Below are 20,942 nucleotides of genomic sequence, written 5' to 3'. Positions count from 1 at the left end.
GATTTTTCCATGCACTGTGGAAACGGTCAGAACAACAACCTCTGATATTACGTGGAATTAAAGATTAAAGAAAAACCAAAAAGAGACAGTTACTGAGAGAAGTAACGGACCAATTCCACTTCTTTGGAGGGTGAACGCACAACGCACGTAGGGGGAATATATTGCCACAAAATTTGGAGACGAGAAAAGGACACGGACAATCAGAGGATCCAGGACGCAAAAGTTTTCTTCTTCTTCTCCTTGGGGTTTTTGGTGATTTTTATTTTCCAGTATGCAGAACTAATTTCCTTTTTGTTAGAGGATTGATAGAGTACTTTTGATTATACTTTCTGAACCTTTTCAATTGATGTTGTTTAATTTTAATTATCCTTGTGTTCTATTTATGTTTTGAATGTCTTTCTCTATGAGCAATTTCACTATTGGGAAATTGGGAATTGCTTGCGATTGTAAATAGAGCAGATTAGAAATTGTCACAATTGGGAAATTGGGCGTAGCTAATTAGTTTGCAATTGAGATGATAATTGTTCTTCATAACTTCATTAAATTTGATAACTGGCCTAAGGGATTGGGGGTTAGAATTTGATGAACACGTTTGCCTATCTAAGGAATTAGGGGTAAACAAGCTCTTAATAAACTCAATTAGATAATTATAATTTGCACATCAGTTGGGAAGGGTTAAAAATTTATATGAAAGCGTACAAAAATTCAATTCTCTAACATTGTTTATTTTAATTAAATTTTGTCATTTGTTTATGTTCACTATTTTACTTGAATTTTGGTTGCTCAAAATTATATGAATTAGTAATCTAGTACTCAACTATTTCAATCTCAGAGGACGATATTTTATTACTACAATAACAATTGGTACACTTGCCAAATTGTTAACAAGTATATTGTTAAAAATTTCTACTTCAAGTATATTGTTTAAGGGCATCTCATTTCTTTTTGAAATATTTCCTACTCTTTGGCATCTATCACAATGTTTAATAAAGTTATAAGCATCTTTAAAGAGGGTAGGCCAATAAAATCCACTTTGTAAGACTTTAGAAGCTGTTTTTTCAACACTAAAATGTCCCCCATAATCTGACCCATGACAATGCCAAAGAATATTCTCAAATTCATTTTCAGGGACACATCTCCTAATGATACCATCACCACATCTTTTAAACAACAAAGGATCATCCCAAAAATAAGATTTAGCATCATGCAGAAATTTTTTTCTTTGCTGAAAAGTAAGACCATGAGGAATTATACCACCTGCTTTAAAATTGGCAAAATCTGCAAACCATGGCAAGGAAGTAATAGCTAATAATTTCTCATCTGGAAATTCCTCTGAAATAGGCCGCATATCCTGGTTCATGTCATTAAATTTCAATCTTGACAAGTGATCTGCAACACAATTTTGCTTACCTTGCTTATCTCGGATTTCTAAGTCAAACTCTTGTAATAAGAGAATCCATCGAATTAATCGTGGCTTGGCATCCTGCTTAGCAAACAGATATCTCAAAGCAGCATGATCAGTGTAAACAATAACCTTAGACCCAACAAGATAAGATCTAAATTTATCGAAAGCAAACACTACTGCAAGCAATTCTTTTTCAGTCGTGGCATAATTCTTTTGAGCTTCATTCAAAACACGACTAGCATAATATATAACGTGAAACACTTTTTCTTTTCTTTGTCCTAATACAGCACCCACAGCATAATCACTAGCATCACACATCATTTCAAATGGTAAAGACCAATTAGGGGCTATAATTATAGGAGCAGAAATAAGTTGTTTCTTTATGGTTAAAAATGCTTGCATACATGCCTCATCAAACACAAAAGGAGCTTCTTTTTCAAGAAGATTAGTCATCGGTTTTACTATCTTGGAAAAATCTTTAATAAACCGCCTATAAAAACCTGCATGACCTAAAAAACTTCTTACTCCTTTTACATTCACTGGAGGAGGTAATTGTTCAATTACTTCTACTTTTGCTCTATCTATCTCAATACCTTTAGAAGAAATGTGATGACCAAGACAAATACCTTCTTTCACCATAAAATGACATTTTTCCCAATTTAACACTAAATTAGTTTCTTGGCATCTTTGTAATACTAAGGTTAAATTAGATAAGCAAGAGTCAAATGAAGAACCAAAAATAGAAAAATCATCCATGAATATCTCAATGCAATTTTCAATCAAATCAGAAAAAATGGAAAACATACACCTTTGAAAAGTTGCAGGTGCATTGCAAAGACCGAATGGCATCCTCCTGTAGGCAAACACTCCATAAGGACATGTAAATGCTGTCTTCTCTTGATCTTCAGGAGCTACTGCTATTTGATTGTAACCAGAATAACCATCTAAAAAACAATAATATGCATGTCCTGCCAATTTTTCTAGCATTTGATCTATAAAAGGAAGTGGAAAATGGTCCTTTCTTGTGGCTTGATTCAATCTTCTATAGTCAATACATACCCGCCACCCTGTGACTTTTCTTGTAGGAATGAGTTCATTATTTTCATTTGTCATTACTGTCATCCCTCCTTTCTTGGGTACTACTTGAACAGGACTCACCCACTCACTATCAGAGATTGGATAGATAATGCCCGCATCCAAAAGTTTAATTACCTCTTTCCTTACCACTTCCTTCATAGTAGGGTTTAGTCTTCGTTGTGGTTGACGTACAGGTTTAAAGTCCTCTTCCAAATAAATTTTATGCATACACATAGTAGGACTAATGCCTTGCAAATCTTCAATTTTCCAACCTATTGCAGATTTATGCTCTCTTAAAACCCTTAAAAGTTTATCTTCCTCAGTGGTAGTAAGTTCACTGCTCATAATTATGGGATTTAGCTTTTGCTCATCCAAGAACATGTATTTAAGGTGAGAGGGAAGTTGTTTCAATTCTATCTTGGATGTCTCTTTTCCTCCGTCCTCACTCTTGTGTAGATCTTCTATTCCTCTCTTGGGATTGAATATTGGCTTGAGAACTTCTAATTGATGAGCACACTTCACCACCTCTTCATCAGTCAATTTTTTATTCAAGTCCTTTGCTTCCATTCCTGACAATAGAGCTCTCTCTAATGGATTCTTCCTCACATGACAGTGTATCTCTTCCAACACAAGAGAGTCAATTGTTTCAGCCCTGAAACAGTCTTCTTTGTCTAATTTATGCTTCACTGCTTCATTTATAGAAAATGTTACTTTTTCATCCGCTACTCTTAACATTAATTCACCTTGTTCTACATCTATCATTGCTCTTCCTGTGGCTAAAAATGGTCTTCCCAATATAATTGGGACTTTAGAATCTTCCTCCATATCAAGAACCACAAAATCAGCTGGAAAAATAAATTTATCCACCTTCACTAAGACATCTTCCACAATTCCATAAGGATAAGTCATTGAACGGTCTGCCAATTGTAGAGTTATCATAGTAGGCTTCACTTCTCCAATACCTAGCCTTTTAAAAATGGACAAAGGCATCAAATTGATACTTGCTCCAAGGTCACACAATGCCTTACCCACTGTTATATTTCCAATCTCACATGGAATTACAAAGCTTCCTGGATCCTTCAACTTAGGAGGTAATTTTTGTTGAATTATTGCACTGCACTCCTCTGTGAGCATAATTGTTTCATCTTCTTGAAGCTTCCTTTTCTTTGACAACAAATCTTTCATGAATTTAGCATAACTTGGCATTTGCTCCAATGCTTCAGCAAAAGGAATATTAATGTGGAGCTTCTTAAAGACATCAAGAAATCTTGCAAATTGCTTCGCTTGTTCTTGCTTCTTCAACCTGTGAGGGAATGGAATTGTAGGGACATACTCACGCATCTTTTTCTCACTCTCTTGATTTTTTTCTCCCTCTTCCTTCTCCTCACATTTTCTCTCAATTTCTTTTTCAGCACTCTCTTCTACTATTTCATCAACTCTTTTCTTTTTCTCTCTCTCCATCTCACTCCTTTTTTCATTCTCTAACACTCTTCCACTCCTCAATTGAATTGCCTTGCATTGTTCCCTTGGATTTGGTATTGTGTCACTAGGAAATGTTCCAGGAGATCTCTCTGAGAGTTGTCTTGAAAGTTGACCAATTTGATTCTCCAAATTCCTGATTGAAGCCTCCTGGTTCTTGAAATTAGTCCTTGTTTCATTCATGAAATTAGAGGTCTGCTCCACAAAGGTAGAAGTTTGCATAGTTAGCTTCTCTAATGCATTTTCCAACGTAGACATCTTGTTTCCTTGATTGCTAGGTTGTGTTTGATACTGATATGGAGGCTTTGGTTGATTAGATTGGATTGGATTGTTCCAAGGTCTGGTTTGTTGGTGCCTCCAATTTGCATTAAGGTTGGTAGAAAACTGATTTGGTTGTTGTCCCACTACATTCACTTGTGCCTCTTGTTGAGTGGCCTGACATTCACCATTCTGATGCATTCCTCCACAAAAGTCACACACTGAAGATATTGTATTAACATTATTTGCATGCATATTTCCCAACTTCTGAGTCAAATCAGTGATTTGTTGTGTTAACAACTTGTTCTGGGCTAGGATAGCATCCAAAGTATTAACCTCCAACACTCCAGCTTTTCTATTTTGACGATCAAACTGCATATTCACTGTGTTGTTTGCCATTAACTCAAGAGTCTCCAAAGCTTCTTCTGGTGTTTTGAGATTGAATGATCCTCCACTTGCTGCATCCAAAATTGCTTTAAAAGAGGATGAAAGACCATTATAAAATATCTGCACCTGTAACCAATCTGGTAGGGCATGATGTGGACACTTCCTAATTAGCTCCTTGTATCTTTCCCATGCCTCATATAAAGATTCAGTGTCCTGTTGCACAAAAGTAGTAATCTCGTTTCTCATTTTAGCTGACTTGGAAGGAGGAAAGTGTTTAGTTACAAATTTTGTAGCCATATCCTCCCATGTAGAAATACTCCCTTGAGGTTGTGATTGAAGCCAGCTTTTTGCCTTATCCCGTAGTGAGAAGGGAAACAACCTTAAACGAATTGCATCATCTGAAACTCCATTAATTTTCAAGGTATCACATATTGCCAGAAAATTCTCCAAGTGAGAATTAGGATCTTCTGAATTTGCACCTCCAAATTGATTTTGTTGAATGACTTGCAACAACGCAGGCTTGATTTCAAAATTGTTAGCTTGAATAGGAGGTCTCACAATGCTCCCTTGATAACTATTAGGATTTGGCATTGAATAGTCACGAAGGGTCTTTCTAACAGGTTGTTGGTCTGCCATTGTTAATGCCTCCTTTTCTTGTTCAATTAATCTTTGTTCTTGTCTTCTTTCTCTCTTTCTTCTTCTTGCACTACTTCTATTTTTTCTAGCAGTGCGTTCAATTTCTGAATCGAAAAGCAATTCTTCTGGGGCAACAGTACCTCGCATAAACAACTAAAAAAAACAATACTCCAATAGAAATTACGTGAGAAAAAAAAAATCAAAAATAAAAATAAAAATTCCCTAAAATCTACAACTCAAATCTTAAGCCAATTAGATCACTAATATCAACAGTAATCAATCCCCGGCAACGGCGCCAAAAACTTGTTAACAATTTGGCAAGTGTACCAATTGTTATTGTAGTAATAAAATATCGTCCTCTGAGATTGAAATAGTTGAGTACTAGATTACTAATTCATATAATTTTGAGCAACCAAAATTCAAGTAAAATAGTGAACATAAACAAATGACAAAATTTAATTAAAATAAACAATGTTAGAGAATTGAATTTTTGTACGCTTTCATATAAATTCTTAACCCTTCCCAACTGATGTGCAAATTATAATTATCTAATTGAGTTTATTAAGAGCTTGTTTACCCCTAATTCCTTAGATAGGCAAACGTGTTCATCAAATTCTAACCCCCAATCCCTTAGGCCAGTTATCAAATTTAATGAAGTTATGAAGAACAATTATCATCTCAATTGCAAACTAATTAGCTACGCCCAATTTCCCAATTGTGACAATTTCTAATCTGCTCTATTTACAATCGCAAGCAATTCCCAATTTCCCAATAGTGAAATTGCTCATAGAGAAAGACATTCAAAACATAAATAGAACACAAGGATAATTAAAATTAAACAACATCAATTGAAAAGGTTCAGAAAGTATAATCAAAAGTACTCTATCAATCCTCTAACAAAAAGGAAATTAGTTCTGCATACTGGAAAATAAAAATCACCAAAAACCCCAAGGAGAAGAAGAAGAAAACTTTTGCGTCCTGGATCCTCTGATTGTCCGTGTCCTTTTCTCGTCTCCAAATTTTGTGGCAATATATTCCCCCTACGTGCGTTGTGCGTTCACCCTCCAAAGAAGTGGAATTGGTCCGTTACTTCTCTCAGTAACTGTCTCTTTTTGGTTTTTCTTTAATCTTTAATTCCACGTAATATCAGAGGTTGTTGTTCTGACCGTTTCCACAGTGCATGGAAAAATCCACAATCTGGGTGTTAACTTCTCTGGTTTCCATTCTGCACACTTAAGTTAAATCCACAGGTTGTCGAAAAAACCGCAACTCAGTTATGATGCTCTCTGGTTTTGAGTTTACATCTCCTGAAGCAAATCCACAGGTTGGGTAAAAAAACCATAGTTCAGTTGTGATGCTCTCTGGTTTCACCTTGACATCTTAAGCACTTATTCTTTCTGATTTGTGATTTTAAATCTCACAAAACACCTATTAACAAGAAAAAACACAAAATCCAACTGTATGATCCGAAACAACTATAATGCTTAATAAAATGATTCAATTAATATAATTATGCATGCAAATGGCCTAAACTAAACTACTAATGCAACTACATTTTATTTACCTATCAACTATTTAGCATTCATTTGCCTTCTACTTTATAATTAAGGTTTAATTATATTTCTATTTTTGTTAATTTTTATTGAATCCGATGTTAATTTTAGGTTCAATGAGTTGAATTGATAGTATAGGTTAAAGTTTTACGTGTTAGAATGAATTTGTGATTTTACTCTAAAATTAGAGAATTCTTACACAGTGAAAACTATAATTGAAGTTTTAGGTTTATTGTTTTTTGCTTTAAGAAGTTGAATTAGCATCTTGATCTATTGTTCTCAGTTAAATTGGTAAAATATTGTAACGGAGCTTCTTAATCAAATCTCAAATAGTTTTAAAATTTAAAACAGAGGGAAGTATATAAAGTTGTGGTTTTAGAATTCTTTGATTTTAACTAAGAATGATTATGGAATGAACAAAAGTTCATAATAAAGATATATACAACTTTATTTGTCAAAGTATTTTATTAATTTCATATTTTTGTTTCGAATGATATTGGATGTATTAGTGTGTATTGGTAGATTTGAATCTAATTATATATATATATATATATATATATATATATATATATATATATATATATATATATATATATATAATTATTATTAAAGTGACATAAAGAGTAAAAATAGGACTTTCAATTATGAAGTGATTTTTATCACTCAAGAGACTACTCTTGAAAAGTTATTCCTTAAATTCTTAAAGTGGTTCAATTGAGAAGTCTAATTGTACAAATAATAACAAGTTTCAACAATCAAACAATGATCTAACCATTAAATAAAAATAATTTATTCAAATGATATTTTTCCATATTTGCTAAATTATTATCGTCATTGTTATTATTTATAATTGGATTATTACATGATATTTTATCTTTATTCCTAAAAATAATGAAGTGTTAATGAATTGAACTTGAGATAATGAATGGTGTGATTCTCATTCTTTTGCTTTCTTTTAGAGGCTATTATAATCGCCTAAGCTTTCGCTTTTCTTACGAATAAAAAGTAATTCCTCTGTACTTCGTTTTAATAAAAATCATCCTACCTATGATGACTATTTATTAATAATTAATAAAGTCATCTATATATTTCTGATTTAGTCTCTCTGGTTAATTTTGTGCAATAACAGTTCAACCGAAGTATCATATATATTAAAAATTTGATACCAAATTAAAAATATTCATAGGCATGCTTTGCCTTTTTCTGACATAAATAAATAATGCATATATTCCTGGTCTCGTTATTCCACCATACCAAAAATATCCCACAAGAAGCTTCTTAAACAAATAAGTTACCATCTTTTTAATACTATTACGATGGAATTCCTTAACATACACTAAAAAAACATTGACACGCCAACGCCATTTCACAGTGAACTCATTTGGGACATTTTATTTTCTATTAAATAATTGATTAATCAATCAGCTGGAACAATATATAACACCAGAGGTATGTATAGTTCTGATTAATTATAGCAGAAAATAAAACAAATAAAATGAAAATATGCATGTTAATATCTATAATTAAGTTGCCTAATACGAGAAGAATTTCACCAGAATGGAGTAAACAGCTGAGTCGCATAATCATTAATTCCCAATTTCATTCTCTCTTTCATCCCTTTGTATAAACACTGTAAGTTTAATTTCTATATGTTAATTGATATAAGATTTTATGCCATTAATTAGTTAAAAGTTATTTTAAGAATAATTCTTAAATCTCTAGGAGTTAATTATTGAAGGAAGAGTGTAAACATCCATAACATTCCATCACCATCTTTCAAGGCTCTATTGTCCACAAAATATACCTAGTCCATTCGCCATCATTACTTCCATTTTGAGACATATTTTATATTATATTATAATCATTAATATCGAGTTTAAATATATTTTCGATAAGTATTACTATGTTACATCTGTTTTTTTATCTTTCCGGTACTCAATTATTCAAGTGATATACTTTTATTCTTTTTGGTAAAATTGTAATTTTATTAAAAATAATTATAATTTACTTAAACACCTATACTTTATTTTTTATATATATCAAAATTGATTATTCTATAACATGCCAATAGAAAATATTAAAATTAAGTATTTTTCCTTTTTTTTCTTTACATTATTTAAACTAATGTAAAATAATATTACTCATAACAAAATATATTTTGTAACTAATCCTTATTTACTCACTATATATATATATATATATATATATATATATATATATATATATATATATATATATATATATATATAACTATAAAATAAAATTTATGCAATGATTTTTAATTTAATAATACTTTATAAATAGACATTATGATCTTTATTATTATTTTAAAATAATATAAAAATATTTTATGTAATATCTTACAAATAAAAGATTATATGTGATTATTTTATTTATAAAAATAATTAAATATTCCACTTAATTTCATTATACACTTATAAATTGTTTGTTTTATATTGAATTCATTATAAATAATAATAGTTAATGATAAAAAAAAACTTACGGTTAAAAAATGTTAGAATTTAAAAACAGAAAATAATAAAGGAAGAAATATTATGTTTTAGAGATTAAAAACATTTACATATCAATATTATTATATTGGTTATCTATTATATTAGTATTAAATAAAATACGTTTGCTTATTTATAATTTAGTTAAGGGTCTGGAAGTTACAGGTTTGTTTTAAAAATCCAATAGCAAGGCCATGTGTATTGTGAATCCAAGTTTTTTTATAACTAATTATGTGATAATCCGGTTACAAAAGTTTAAGCCAGACATAATTGAATAAAGAAGAAATAAGGTAAACATTTTTTTATATTATCCTGAATTACACTTGCATATTTGTTTTTTTTTATTATTATTATTTAAAGTAGTTTATAGAGAGTATACGTGTTTAAACATTTAATAGATTATGTGGAGAGATGCATATCTAACTATTTCAAGGTAAATAAGAGGTGCTTTGGATTTTAAAATTTTTTAGAATGTCAGTACGTATAACTAAAAAAAGAAAAGCTTTACGAGGTGACAATATTTACTCTTGAATAAATAATCTATAATTTGTAATTAAAGATATTGTTTAAAATGGATTTGGTGAAGTCAATATTCAAGTTCAAGAAAATCAGTTATTGGAATTATGAATACTTTAATCTTTAAAATGATTAATCAATTGAATCAATAAACCATGCTTATAATATTCATTTTAATTTACCACTATCAATTTCATTGATAAAAGTAAAAATAAACTTATATTTCTCAAGGTAATTCTGCTTTGAAACTTGTTAAAAGAAAAACAAAATGTAGTTAAGTGAAAATATTCTGCTTCACGTTTATAATATAATGATTCCTCTATTTATTATTATTTTTTTACATGGATATTATCTCTTGCCACTGAGACATGATATTTTTGATGAAAGCAAAACCAATAACATGAAGACCTTAACAAAGACAGAAGTTAGAAACCTAAAATCCTAGTTAGATTTTTTTTTAATCTTACGTTTGACTCAGATTTAAACAACAGAGTGATAAATATATATAAATTTTGTTTTGTAAGTAAAAAGATATCAATATAAACTATTTATAAAGACTAAATATAAAAGAAATTAACTTAAGCATAAAAATCTTGTGTAAGCTAAAAAATAGAGAAAGAAATAATTCCACTTTGATGAAATATATTCCATTTGGTAAATAATCAATTTTAGAATAGAAGAATTATGTTCTGAAAACGTTGTAATAAATAATCAATTTCAACATGGATATATAGGACTTATCCTTGCGGGAAACTTGATTTAAAAAAAACTAATAATATTCTATTTTTCATCGACGGGCTTTTAAAAATAAATTTAAAACTAAAAAATTAAGATTTAAAGGATGTTTGTTTGTTTACTCATCCAAACCAAATTGAACTAAGGTTTTCGTAAACTTATATTGAATTAAAATTTTGATTTGACGTATCCCTTAAGAAGAAACATATTGTTTTCACAATTATTTTCCTCTATCAAACACTTTGCATGGACTGAGTGCTTAACGGGTAATTGCAATGCGTGTAAGGAATAAGCATGCACTCATTCTACCATCGCACATTCTACTTTTTCTTCAACAGTAGATCGCAATCGCTGCTCAATGCTGACAAAAACTCAGCACCCAATGAACTAGACCCATTGCATTATATAAAGCAACATGCGAGGGTGATGCAAAGCACACCAGTGCAACAACGTATGTGTTCAAACAATACCAACTGATAAAACATGAAAGGGAAGACATTTTTGTTGCATTTATTCTGCATTCTGTTGATGTTTTTTGGAGAGTCAAGGTCATCAGCAGGGAATGCTAATAACGATGGTGCCAACGCTAAACAGGTTTATATCGTGTATATGGGAGCTGCGGATTCAACAAATGCTTCTCTTCGGAATGACCATGCTCAGATTCTTAATTCAGTGCTAATGAGGTAACTTAATTAATCATTTGGATAACAAGTATTTCATTAACTTGATGATATGTTTACATGTTTAATTTAATGCGAATGAAGGGATGAGAATGCTCTGGTACGAAACTACAAGCATGGTTTCTCAGGGTTTGCAGCTCGTTTATCAAAAGAGGAGGCAGATTCAATTGCTAAGAAACCTGGTGTTGTGTCTGTTTTTCCTGACCCCATTCTGAAGCTCCACACAACACATTCCTGGGATTTTCTCGCACACCAAACTCGTGTCAAAGTTGACACCAAACCAAACACGCTCTCCGGTGTTTCTTCTTCCTCAGACGTTATCGTTGGCATATTAGATTCAGGTTATTAACAATTGACAAATGATATGAAACTATACGTAGATGCTATTGTCCTGTTACTATCGATATCACCAATAGTTACCAAATACTATATATCCTCGTACCTACTAAGTATGTACTGTATATATATATTTGTTAAATAATTTAATTAAGAAGTTAGCATATTAAAAAAGGAAACTTTTCAGGTATATGGCCAGAGGCTGCGAGCTTTAGCGGCGAGGGAATGGGTCCGATTCCGTCCCGTTGGAAAGGCAAGTGCGTGACATCACATGACTTCAATTCCTCCCACTGCAACGGGTAGGATACTGAAATCTCAATCGAACGTAAATTATCTTTTACTACTTTTGAAAAATATAAGGTGAATTTGATGAGTTTAAAAAAAAGTTGGAAAATATTTGGAGTTTTAACTATCTGAGTAACAAAATAAGAAAAATAAAACTAATGAAACTGCACCTGCTATACTCTTCTGTATTTCTAAAACTCACGTATTTAAATTTTAAAATTTATATAATAAAAAAAAAACACCAGTAGTTGGATATGATGTTACAGCAGCACCTGATGATTCCAGGAGGCACATACGAGTCCACCATAAAGGCTGGGAATGAAAATCAATAAAGTCAGATTTTGGTGTTATTACTAAAAAATTAGCTTAATATCGTTTTGGTTATTTAATTAGGAAGCTAATCGGGGCGAGGTCTTATGGTAATACTGGTGTCGAAGAGTCGCCGAGGGATGATGAGGGCCATGGGACCCACGTGGCGTCGACGGCGGTGGGTTCCGTCGTGAAAAACGTGTCGTTCTATGGTGTGGCGGCGGGGAACGCAAAGGGTGGGTCCCCAGAATCTAGGTTGGCGATTTACAAAGTGTGTTTTGGCCCGGGATGTAGCGGGTCGGCCATTATGGCGGCGTTTGACGATGCCATTGCCGACGGAGTGGATATGCTGTCGCTGTCGCTGGGCGCGGAACCCGGGGAGCAAAAAGACTTGCTCGATGATCCCATCGCCATCGGAGCATTCCACGCCGTGGAGCGTGGCATCCTGGTGGTCTGCTCCGCCGGGAATTCGGGACCGGATCCGTACACGGTTGTGAACGACGCGCCTTGGATTTTTACGGTTGCAGCCTCTACCATCGACCGGGATTTCCAATCCGACCTCGTTTTGGGTGATAACAAGACCATCAAGGTACGTTTTTCTGTTCATTTCTAAATTCCAACTTTATATCCTTCCACTGCACCTATAAAATAAATTAATAAATTATTGAGATAATGAAAGTTAAACTTTTTCCCTTTTGTACATATTAAAATTAGGGTGATAATACAAAGATCACATTTTTCTACTTTACACATAATAAATAAAAGAACACTTTCATTTTAAAATATAAAATAATTGAGATAAATAAGTAAAAGAGAAAAAATATTAATTTTTTTATTAAATATTAAAAAGATGTATGTTTATAATTCATTTTAAAATTTTGATAATAAATATTTTAAAAGTATTATTAGTTAAAGAATATTCAATACATCATACGCGTTTATAATTACTTTAAAAAATCGCCATTAAATTTATTTACATATATCTTCATCAAATTTTGAATTTTTATTTTTCTTGTTGGTATTTTGAATTATTTGGGTGAAACTAATATCATTTTTTTTGTTGGCCATTGATGATTATTAAACTTTAGGGTAGAGCTATAAATTTCTCTCCACTCTCAAGTTCTCCCAAGTATCCAATCATATCTGGTGAGCTTGCCAAGTCAAAAAAGAGCACCTTAGCTGACGCCAGGTACGTATAATGAAAACATAAGCAATGCCAATGGAATTTTTACATTTCTGGATACATTTTTTTTTAAATTAGAAAAATGGATATTTTAAAAAAATATTTTTTTGAATTTAAACAGTATGACTTCTCTTTAATTTCTTCTGCTTCAATCAACTAAAGATTAAACCGAAATTGTCTTCTAAATTGAGACTCCACTTTTTTTTCTAAAACACATCTCATTCCTATCCTGTGATTTACCCATTTTATAATTTTCTTAAACGTTATGTTATGCCTCAAACATAAAAATAGTTGATGCTCATAAATTATAAACTCCAAAATAATCAAAGTTCGGAATTTGACACCTAAAGAAAGTGCATTTTCATGGGGTATATTTAAGATTCAAAACCATTGACTGGCGACAAAAATAAACGATTTGTTACATGCAGAGTATGCAAGTCAGGTTCATTAGATGGAAAAAAAGTGAAAGGGAAAATAGTAGTTTGTGATGGTCCGGAAGACGATAATCCACCTAATGACAAAAATTCGAGAATTAAAAAATTGGGAGGAATAGGTCTGGTTATGGTTACCGATGAATATGGGTCATTCGCATATAATTATGGGGACTTCCCAGTAACGGTGATAGATGCAAGATATGGCAAATCAGTCCGCAACTATATCACATCAACCAGGTAAGAATAATAAGCAAACGTTGTAGGTCAACTTTAGAATTTGCTTTTATCACAGATTAGTTTAATTGTTTATGCAGCAAACCAGTGGCAACAATACCAAGCACAAGCACAGTTCATGGTTATAAACCTTCTCCTACGGTGCCAGGATTTTCATCAAGAGGACCTTCCATCCTTTCGAGCAATATTCTCAAGGTATCATATGATGATAGGATTACACATATCATTAGGCTCCATGCTTAAACACTAAACAAAAGTTTTGTTCTTTCTCTGTAGCCTGATATTGCAGCACCAGGAGTAAACATTTTCGCTGCATGGAGTAGAAGAGCCATAGAGAATGTTCCGAAAGGAAGACAGCCTTCACCTTACAACATAATCTCAGGGACTTCCATGGCCTGTCCACATGTTTCAGGGCTTGCAGGCTCTGTTAAAACACACAACCCCACTTGGAGTCCCTCTGCAATCAAATCTGCCATAATGACTTCAGGTGATTTCTTAAGATTCCACAATGGTAGCAATAAAAGTGATATCACAATGTATATTTTTCATCATTCTATACATATGCAGCAATTCAAAACGACAACCTCAAGAGGCCCATAAGAAATGATCTGGAAGTGTCAGCCACACCTTATGACTATGGGGCAGGGGAAATAACAACATCTGAACCATTAAAACCAGGGCTGGTTTACGAAACCAGCACCGTTGACTACTTGAACTTTTTGTGTTACGCTGGATTTGACATGAGCACGATTAAGATCATCTCCAGATCTGCCCCTCACAATTTCAGTTGTCCTAAGGATTCGAGTTTTGATCTCATCTCCAACATCAACTACCCTTCCATTGCAGTACACCTCACTGGCAAAGGAAATGTGAGCGTCATTAGAACTGCCACAAATGTTGGTGAACAAGCTGAAACAGTGTACTCTCCCACTGTGCACGCTCCTAGTAATGTTATTGTCACTGTAACTCCAGATAAACTCCATTTTACCAAGAGTAGTAAAAAACTAAGCTACAAAGTTATTTTCTCAGCTTTGAAATCCTTAGAGAACGATTTGTTTGGATCCATTACTTGGACTAACGACAAACATACAGTTCGAATTCCTTTTGTATTAACAAAATAGTAAGACAAAAATAGGAATGAATAAATGCAAGCTAAGTTCTTCATGCATTATGCCCACTCTCTACTCGTAATTCTTGTTATTTATTTGCCCTTTATATAGTTTAATTAATTACTGCTTGAGCTTCTCAAATATACTTTCTTTTGCAGATATATTAGCTGGCTGACTTATTATTTACACTCAATATTAGTTCCAACTCGTTCACACAGCTTTTGTCTCCAGCTTAATGCCAAAATGAACTGTGTTTTTCAATTACATTAATGTTAATTGCGGATAGAAGTAAGCAGCCTCTGTCTTTTACACGGGTTGGTATTTCAACATCAATTTATTTGCTTCAAAAGGTAGTGAGCAGACCAAAAATATGACAATTTGTATGTTAGTTTAGTTTGGTCTTCTACCATCTTAGTATGTGTTTGTTTGTACTGTCACACATTCAAAAACAACGGAGAAAAGTGCTTAGATTGTTCAACGTTGTTTAAACAGAGATACAATCACACCTTCAATCAGCGAGGACAATTGAAGTTAAAAGCTGATATGCCTTTCCATGCAAGCAAATTATATCTATTTCAGAGTTGACACCTTACTGTTTATTGTTTATTACGAGTTGAAATGTATTTTGAAAAAAAAAATAGTAGTTTAAAATGTTCTTAAGATTTCATATTTTGTGATAACAATGCTGTTTGTTCGCAAATTACATTTTGATGTAAAACCAAAAATTGTATCAGGCCATTGTTTATAACTAATGATAAAACATCAGTTGACTCCCATATACATTTTGCACAAAAAACAAAAATTTTGAACCAAACAAGTGTATATAACAGACTAACCAGTCATATCTGATTAAAAGAAAAAGAGTTGAGACCTCAACTAGTCAAGAAAGTACACTATAGTCATCAAAGGGACCAATTAGATCGAAGCATTAAAGCAGCTATTTTAGATTTCCCATCTGTTCCCAATACAACCCCTGGCTTCAAGCAAAATTTATTACCCATGTTAAATCTTAGGTAGGATTCAGCCTGAAAATGAGCCTCATTTTCTGAATTTTCCATGAATCTACTGAGACTCATACCCCAGCCTAATGAATCTTGTGAATCATCAGATAAGTTTACACCGAATTGTACAGATTGGGGATTTAATTTGTTCATCTCAAACCAACCCCCAAGTTTTCCAAAACCATCAATTTTGGACTCCCCCATCAAGGCAATAGAACCACCAGAAGTGCGTATTCCCGTTGATGACGATACTTCAGTTGCTGCCTCAGAAACTTCATTTTGCTTTGACAATACTATTGGAAAGGTAAAAGCGTCAAAATTTCCAAGTCTCTTTAATGATAAAGGCTTGTGATGAAGTCCCAAAATAGACAGTTTTGTTCCTCCAGAAAATTGATACAAAAGTTGCCCAAAGGTGCTAGATGTATGTGGAATTTGCAAAGCAGTTACATGTTGAGTCAATGAGGCAATAACATTTGACTTTCTCACAGTTATGCCCATAGCAGTACCATTGTGCAAGTGGAGAAGAGGTGGTCCAGAATAGGAAAAAACTGTAAACCCTTCTCCAACCTAAATGCAACACTACACCATGTCAGCATATCAATAGCCAAATTAGGAAAGGGTAGAGTAAAAATGGATATATCAACAAACAAGCCAAAGAGTCAAACAATATAGTATTTGCAGTTTAAAAGAACTATATATTAAATGAGCAATAGAGTTCGATTTACAGCAAAAAAAAAAACGCAAATCCAGATCAAAGGCAGGCAAAGTAAACAATTCATAATTCATCTACGTAGACACATGACTGGACCCCTGAATAATGAACCCCGTGTTTTTCCGATAAGCCACATTCACACTTAAGATGACACTTTGCTGCAAAATTTTCAAGGCTAGCCTCTGTGTTTCTAACGACTAGTATTTTTTTTCATGCTTTTCAATCTTTTTACCCGATTCGGACAATCTGTTGAACTTGCAGTCTCTAACTATTTAACTTCTATGGTCATTGTCCTTCCTCAGGTGAGAATTCAGGAATAGGCTTCATATTGAAAAACCATTCCTGGCTTTCTCGCCTCTAATTTCAAGGGAAAAAGCAAATGGCAAAATAAAAGCTACCCACCACAGATTCTAACAGTGAATATTCATTAGAGAAACATACCAAAGTAAATAGTACCTGATCGAAAGAATCGGAAGCAATTGCAACATCTCTGCCCCGGGCACCAATAGGCATTGCCACCAAAGAGAACCAGTCATTGACATTTGCTGTAAAACTAAGCTTGGAGAGAGAAAGAGGCTTTTCATCACAATTTTCCCTGTCACCATTAGTGGCATTAGTGGCCACAAACTCAACAGCACCAGAACACTTCTCCCCAATTTTTGTTTCAAAAATGAACCTGGAAGCAACCCCTGTTCTGATTCCACACTTATCTACAGCATCTATATTCTGCTGATTAACATCACTCAGCAGCAACACAGAACCCAAATAGTCCAGGTGACCTCTCACGTGAGTGGAGGTCTCTTGAAAGGGTCCCTCTTTGCTGGACTGATAGAAAGAGAGGATTCGCTCAACCTTCTCTTGTCTGTCTCTGAGTTTCATAATATCAGAAAATGCCTCTCTCTGCAAACGTTTAAGGATTTCAATCTGAAATTACCATTACACATAGTGAATAAATGCTAAAGAAGTTGCATAAACCCAAAACATGAGAGAGACTACCGGATTCCGGCGACGAAAAACGCCGTCAACAAAGTCTTGGCCGGATTTGGTGAATGCATTGAATTTCTCCAACGCTACTTCCATTGTTGCTATCCACGGAACTCAACCAACGAAAACCTAATTTCTTCAGCTACAGGCCCATGGATAAGCGTAATGCAACGCTCTAAATAACTAAAAGTTTTAATTGAGTATTATAAACATAAAATTTATTATTAAACTTATTTTATTCTAAGTTTCGTCCATTAATTAAAATTATAAAAAATACTATTTAATTTAAAGTAAGTTAACATATATAAGATTATGATAGAAAAAAGGAAAATGACACTTGAACAACCATTTTTGACAACATTTAGACACGCACACGTGTCTAAATTTGAGTGGTCCATTTTCATTTAATTTTTCTAACTGGACCACTCAAATTTAGACACGTGTGCGCGTGTCTAAATGTTGTCAAAAATGGTTGTTCAAGTATCATTTTCCTAGAAAAAAAGCAAAAATGTGATCTGGATTTAATTTTTAGTTTTATTCTTTAAATAAAAGCATTTTAAATTAAAAAGTAAAAGTAAAAATATTTATCCTTTTTAGTGTCTGATATTTAATTTTTAATTTTATTCTTTAAGTAAAAGTATTTTAAATCAAAATAATTATTTTATTAATTTTATTGTTTAAGTGATTTTTTTAAAATTTTAATTGTTTTATTCGATTGAATTATTTTTTAAAAATCAATATTTTTTTAATTAAAAAATTACTCATGAAGTAAATAAAAAGTATTTATAATAAAACTATAAAATAATTTATATTTAATTTTATAATAATAATAATAATTTTATTATTTTTATTATCATAAAAAAAATAAACATGAGCGTAGTAAATGACACCGTTTTTGGCTAGTTATATTTAATAATAATACCAATTCGCTAAATACAGTGCATCAATCTATAAACTCAAAGCCTGAAGAAAAGTGATAATATCGTAACCAACTAACTTCTACTAAAAAAAGATAACATCGATTAACCAAAATGCATGATTCTGAATTTTCTAATTTTTTTTTATCTATCTGCCCATTAAACGTTAACTCAAAATAGATTGTACCAACCCATTTGGATATAGTTAACAATACAAAAACAAAAAATAATATACAGAAAAAAAAACAATTATAGAAAAAAAATACTAGTACATCCTTTCCCGAGTGTGGTGGGATGGGATACCTTGTAATCCAAAATAAAGTAATTAGCAAATTTAATTTACATATACATATAATTAATATTGTTTATTAGAATCATGAGTGATGTTCAATATCTAAAATTGAAGCAGTGATCTTGAATTGGGACCGTACATATATCAGAAGAGATATGACTTGTAACAAATTAAGCAATTTTTTGTTGTTGAAACTCTAAGAAAGGGACACTTTTCTTTAAAATGGAAGACAAAATATTAAGGACAATAAACATGAATTAGGTGGAAAATCTCTCAGGAGAAATTGTTCATATATTTGTTGAGGATTTCCCCAACAAGAATCTGATACGTCCTCTGAGTGGGATGGTAACTGTCCCAAAACACATATTTAGAATCATCTGTGCAGGTTTGCAGATCCAACGGGTTACACAGAATTCCTGCCTCTACAGACCCTGTGCCACAGCATCCCCTGTCAGCAACTTCTAATCCTGAAATTCAACCAAAATGTTTAGGATTCAACAAACCTCCATAAGTTCAAAAATGACTTAAATTTTACCATATTTCATTGGATTTTGGATGATATTGAGCAAAGGATCGTAAATATTGATATACACAATCTTCGCTTGAGGCCAATTTTGATGTAACTTGTGAAGCTCTGAAGAGAGTTTAGAATTGAACAGTTTCGATGCCATGTTTATTTCCTCTCTGCACTCTCTTTCTTCACCTCCAAACATTGTTCGCATGAAAGGCAAGCATCCCAGTGGAGGTGCACCAAACACTCCCATTCTCCTTACCCCCAAACCGTACAATTCCTACCAAAAACTTCAAAAATTATTGTTAATTTTTAAATTATTTAACCCAATGATATATCTATTCTTACTATGGACTTAAATAACCCTTACAAAACCTATTTGTACCATTTATATATTACAAATTGACTCTTGGATTTCCAACAAACGAGGATGAGATTACTACCTTAACAAAGGAAGAGGCGAGTTGCACTAACATATCTGTGTAACTCGGAACGTCGTAATCCAGTTTTCTAATTCCAGATGCAAAATAGGTATTGGCAATGTCGTTGCTGCTTGATACCACAAGAACTAAACTTTTGGACAAGATGAAGTTCGTTCTCGCTTCTCCAAAATTTGCTTTCAGCTTTCCTATATATTCTTTGAACTGCTCCAGTTGCTCAGATAACGGTATTACTGACTGTATTGCAGCAACGATTTTATTTTTATTTATAGAAAAAAAAGTAAAAGAAATAAATATACGTCAGATGATGATGCAATAGAAATGTATGAGAAATGAAAGAGAAAACAGAAATGTATGTGATGAAAAACGGTGTACGGCAAGTTGTGAGGTGAAAGGATCATATCCTGTGCCACCCGAAGCGAAGTTGATTCCCTTCAACAGATCATCAGGCTGCAAATTTGGACTCGTGTATGCAACTGAATATTCGTTGATTCCCAATTCTTCAGCTGAACAAGCACGTTCGTTTCAGAATAATAATCCAAAATCAGAAGCGATAAGTGAAAGCATTGCGTGAATGATACTTACCAAGGAAATCAGAAGGAACCTTGCCATTGCTGAATCTTCCTGTTGGTTGAGCAGCATGAAAATCCCTTCCATAAGGAGGAAAATTGCTCTTAAACGCCGTGATTAAGTTGTTGTTAGCCCCTGTGTCCACGATCGAATCTCCAAATAAAATCAGTGCTGGGATTGTTTCATTTCCTCGTAGCTTAACAATGGCTTCAGTGTGATGAAGAAAACCGAAACACAAAACACACCACACAAACACCACATTCCACAACTCCATTTTACGTCTTGTGTGTGGTTCTTACCTCTTTCTCTTACAAATATATATAAATAGGTCCTGCATTTATTAATCGGTTGCATGAACGCGACATGATAGAATGGTCCTTTATTGCATC

The 20,942-nt window shown here is 32.8% G+C and overlaps 4 protein-coding genes and 1 non-coding gene across 6 annotated transcripts; 2 read left to right on the top strand and 3 right to left on the bottom strand.

Annotated features, from left to right (window-relative positions):
- Positions 1–817: 817 nt before the first annotated feature.
- Positions 818–5,400, bottom strand: LOC148204265 (uncharacterized). Its single transcript, XM_088107867.1, has one exon. It carries the CDS (start codon positions 5,387–5,389, stop codon positions 818–820), a length of 4,572 nt encoding a protein of 1,523 aa, XP_087963993.1. The 5' UTR covers positions 5,390–5,400.
- Positions 4,749–4,855, top strand: LOC148204266 (small nucleolar RNA R71). The gene has a single exon (XR_015784572.1). It is a non-coding gene; the product is annotated as a small nucleolar RNA R71 (small nucleolar RNA).
- Positions 5,401–10,985: 5,585 nt separating the features above from the next.
- LOC124839067 (CO(2)-response secreted protease-like) lies at positions 10,986–15,181 on the top strand. Its single transcript, XM_088107391.1, has 9 exons — positions 10,986–11,239; positions 11,321–11,577; positions 11,760–11,871; positions 12,251–12,755; positions 13,255–13,355; positions 13,778–14,020; positions 14,098–14,212; positions 14,294–14,504; positions 14,585–15,181. Exons 1-9 carry the CDS (start codon positions 11,040–11,042, stop codon positions 15,136–15,138), a joined length of 2,298 nt encoding a protein of 765 aa, XP_087963517.1. The 5' UTR covers positions 10,986–11,039; the 3' UTR covers positions 15,139–15,181.
- A 763-nt stretch (positions 15,182–15,944) lies between these two features.
- LOC124839060 (GDSL esterase/lipase) lies at positions 15,945–18,006 on the bottom strand. 2 transcript variants are annotated; one of them, XM_047314799.2, is made up of 3 exons: positions 17,836–18,006; positions 17,296–17,763; positions 15,945–16,694 (listed from the first exon to the last, which is right to left on the bottom strand). In XM_047314799.2, the coding sequence occupies exons 1-3, from the start codon at positions 17,917–17,919 to the stop codon at positions 16,029–16,031; spliced, it is 1,218 nt and encodes a 405-aa protein (XP_047170755.1). In that variant the 5' UTR covers positions 17,920–18,006; the 3' UTR covers positions 15,945–16,028. The 2 variants fall into 2 exon arrangements, with proteins under 2 accessions (XP_047170755.1, XP_047170756.1); XM_047314800.2 differs by having other exon boundaries at positions 17,296–17,739.
- Positions 18,007–19,086: 1,080 nt separating this feature from the next.
- On the bottom strand, positions 19,087–20,942 carry LOC124839063 (GDSL esterase/lipase EXL3-like). Its single transcript, XM_047314803.2, has 5 exons — positions 20,569–20,942; positions 20,359–20,489; positions 19,987–20,220; positions 19,568–19,823; positions 19,087–19,499 (listed from the first exon to the last, which is right to left on the bottom strand). The coding sequence occupies exons 1-5, from the start codon at positions 20,825–20,827 to the stop codon at positions 19,306–19,308; spliced, it is 1,074 nt and encodes a 357-aa protein (XP_047170759.1). The 5' UTR covers positions 20,828–20,942; the 3' UTR covers positions 19,087–19,305.

This window comes from Vigna umbellata, chromosome 2 (assembly GCF_029865625.1).
Source record: "Vigna umbellata cultivar VRB3 chromosome 2, Vumbellata_1.0, whole genome shotgun sequence".
In the NCBI taxonomy this organism is placed as follows: Eukaryota; Viridiplantae; Streptophyta; class Magnoliopsida; order Fabales; family Fabaceae; genus Vigna; species Vigna umbellata.
The sequence above is the reverse complement of the archived record's forward strand: the minus strand, read 5'-3'. Positions and strand labels throughout refer to the sequence as shown.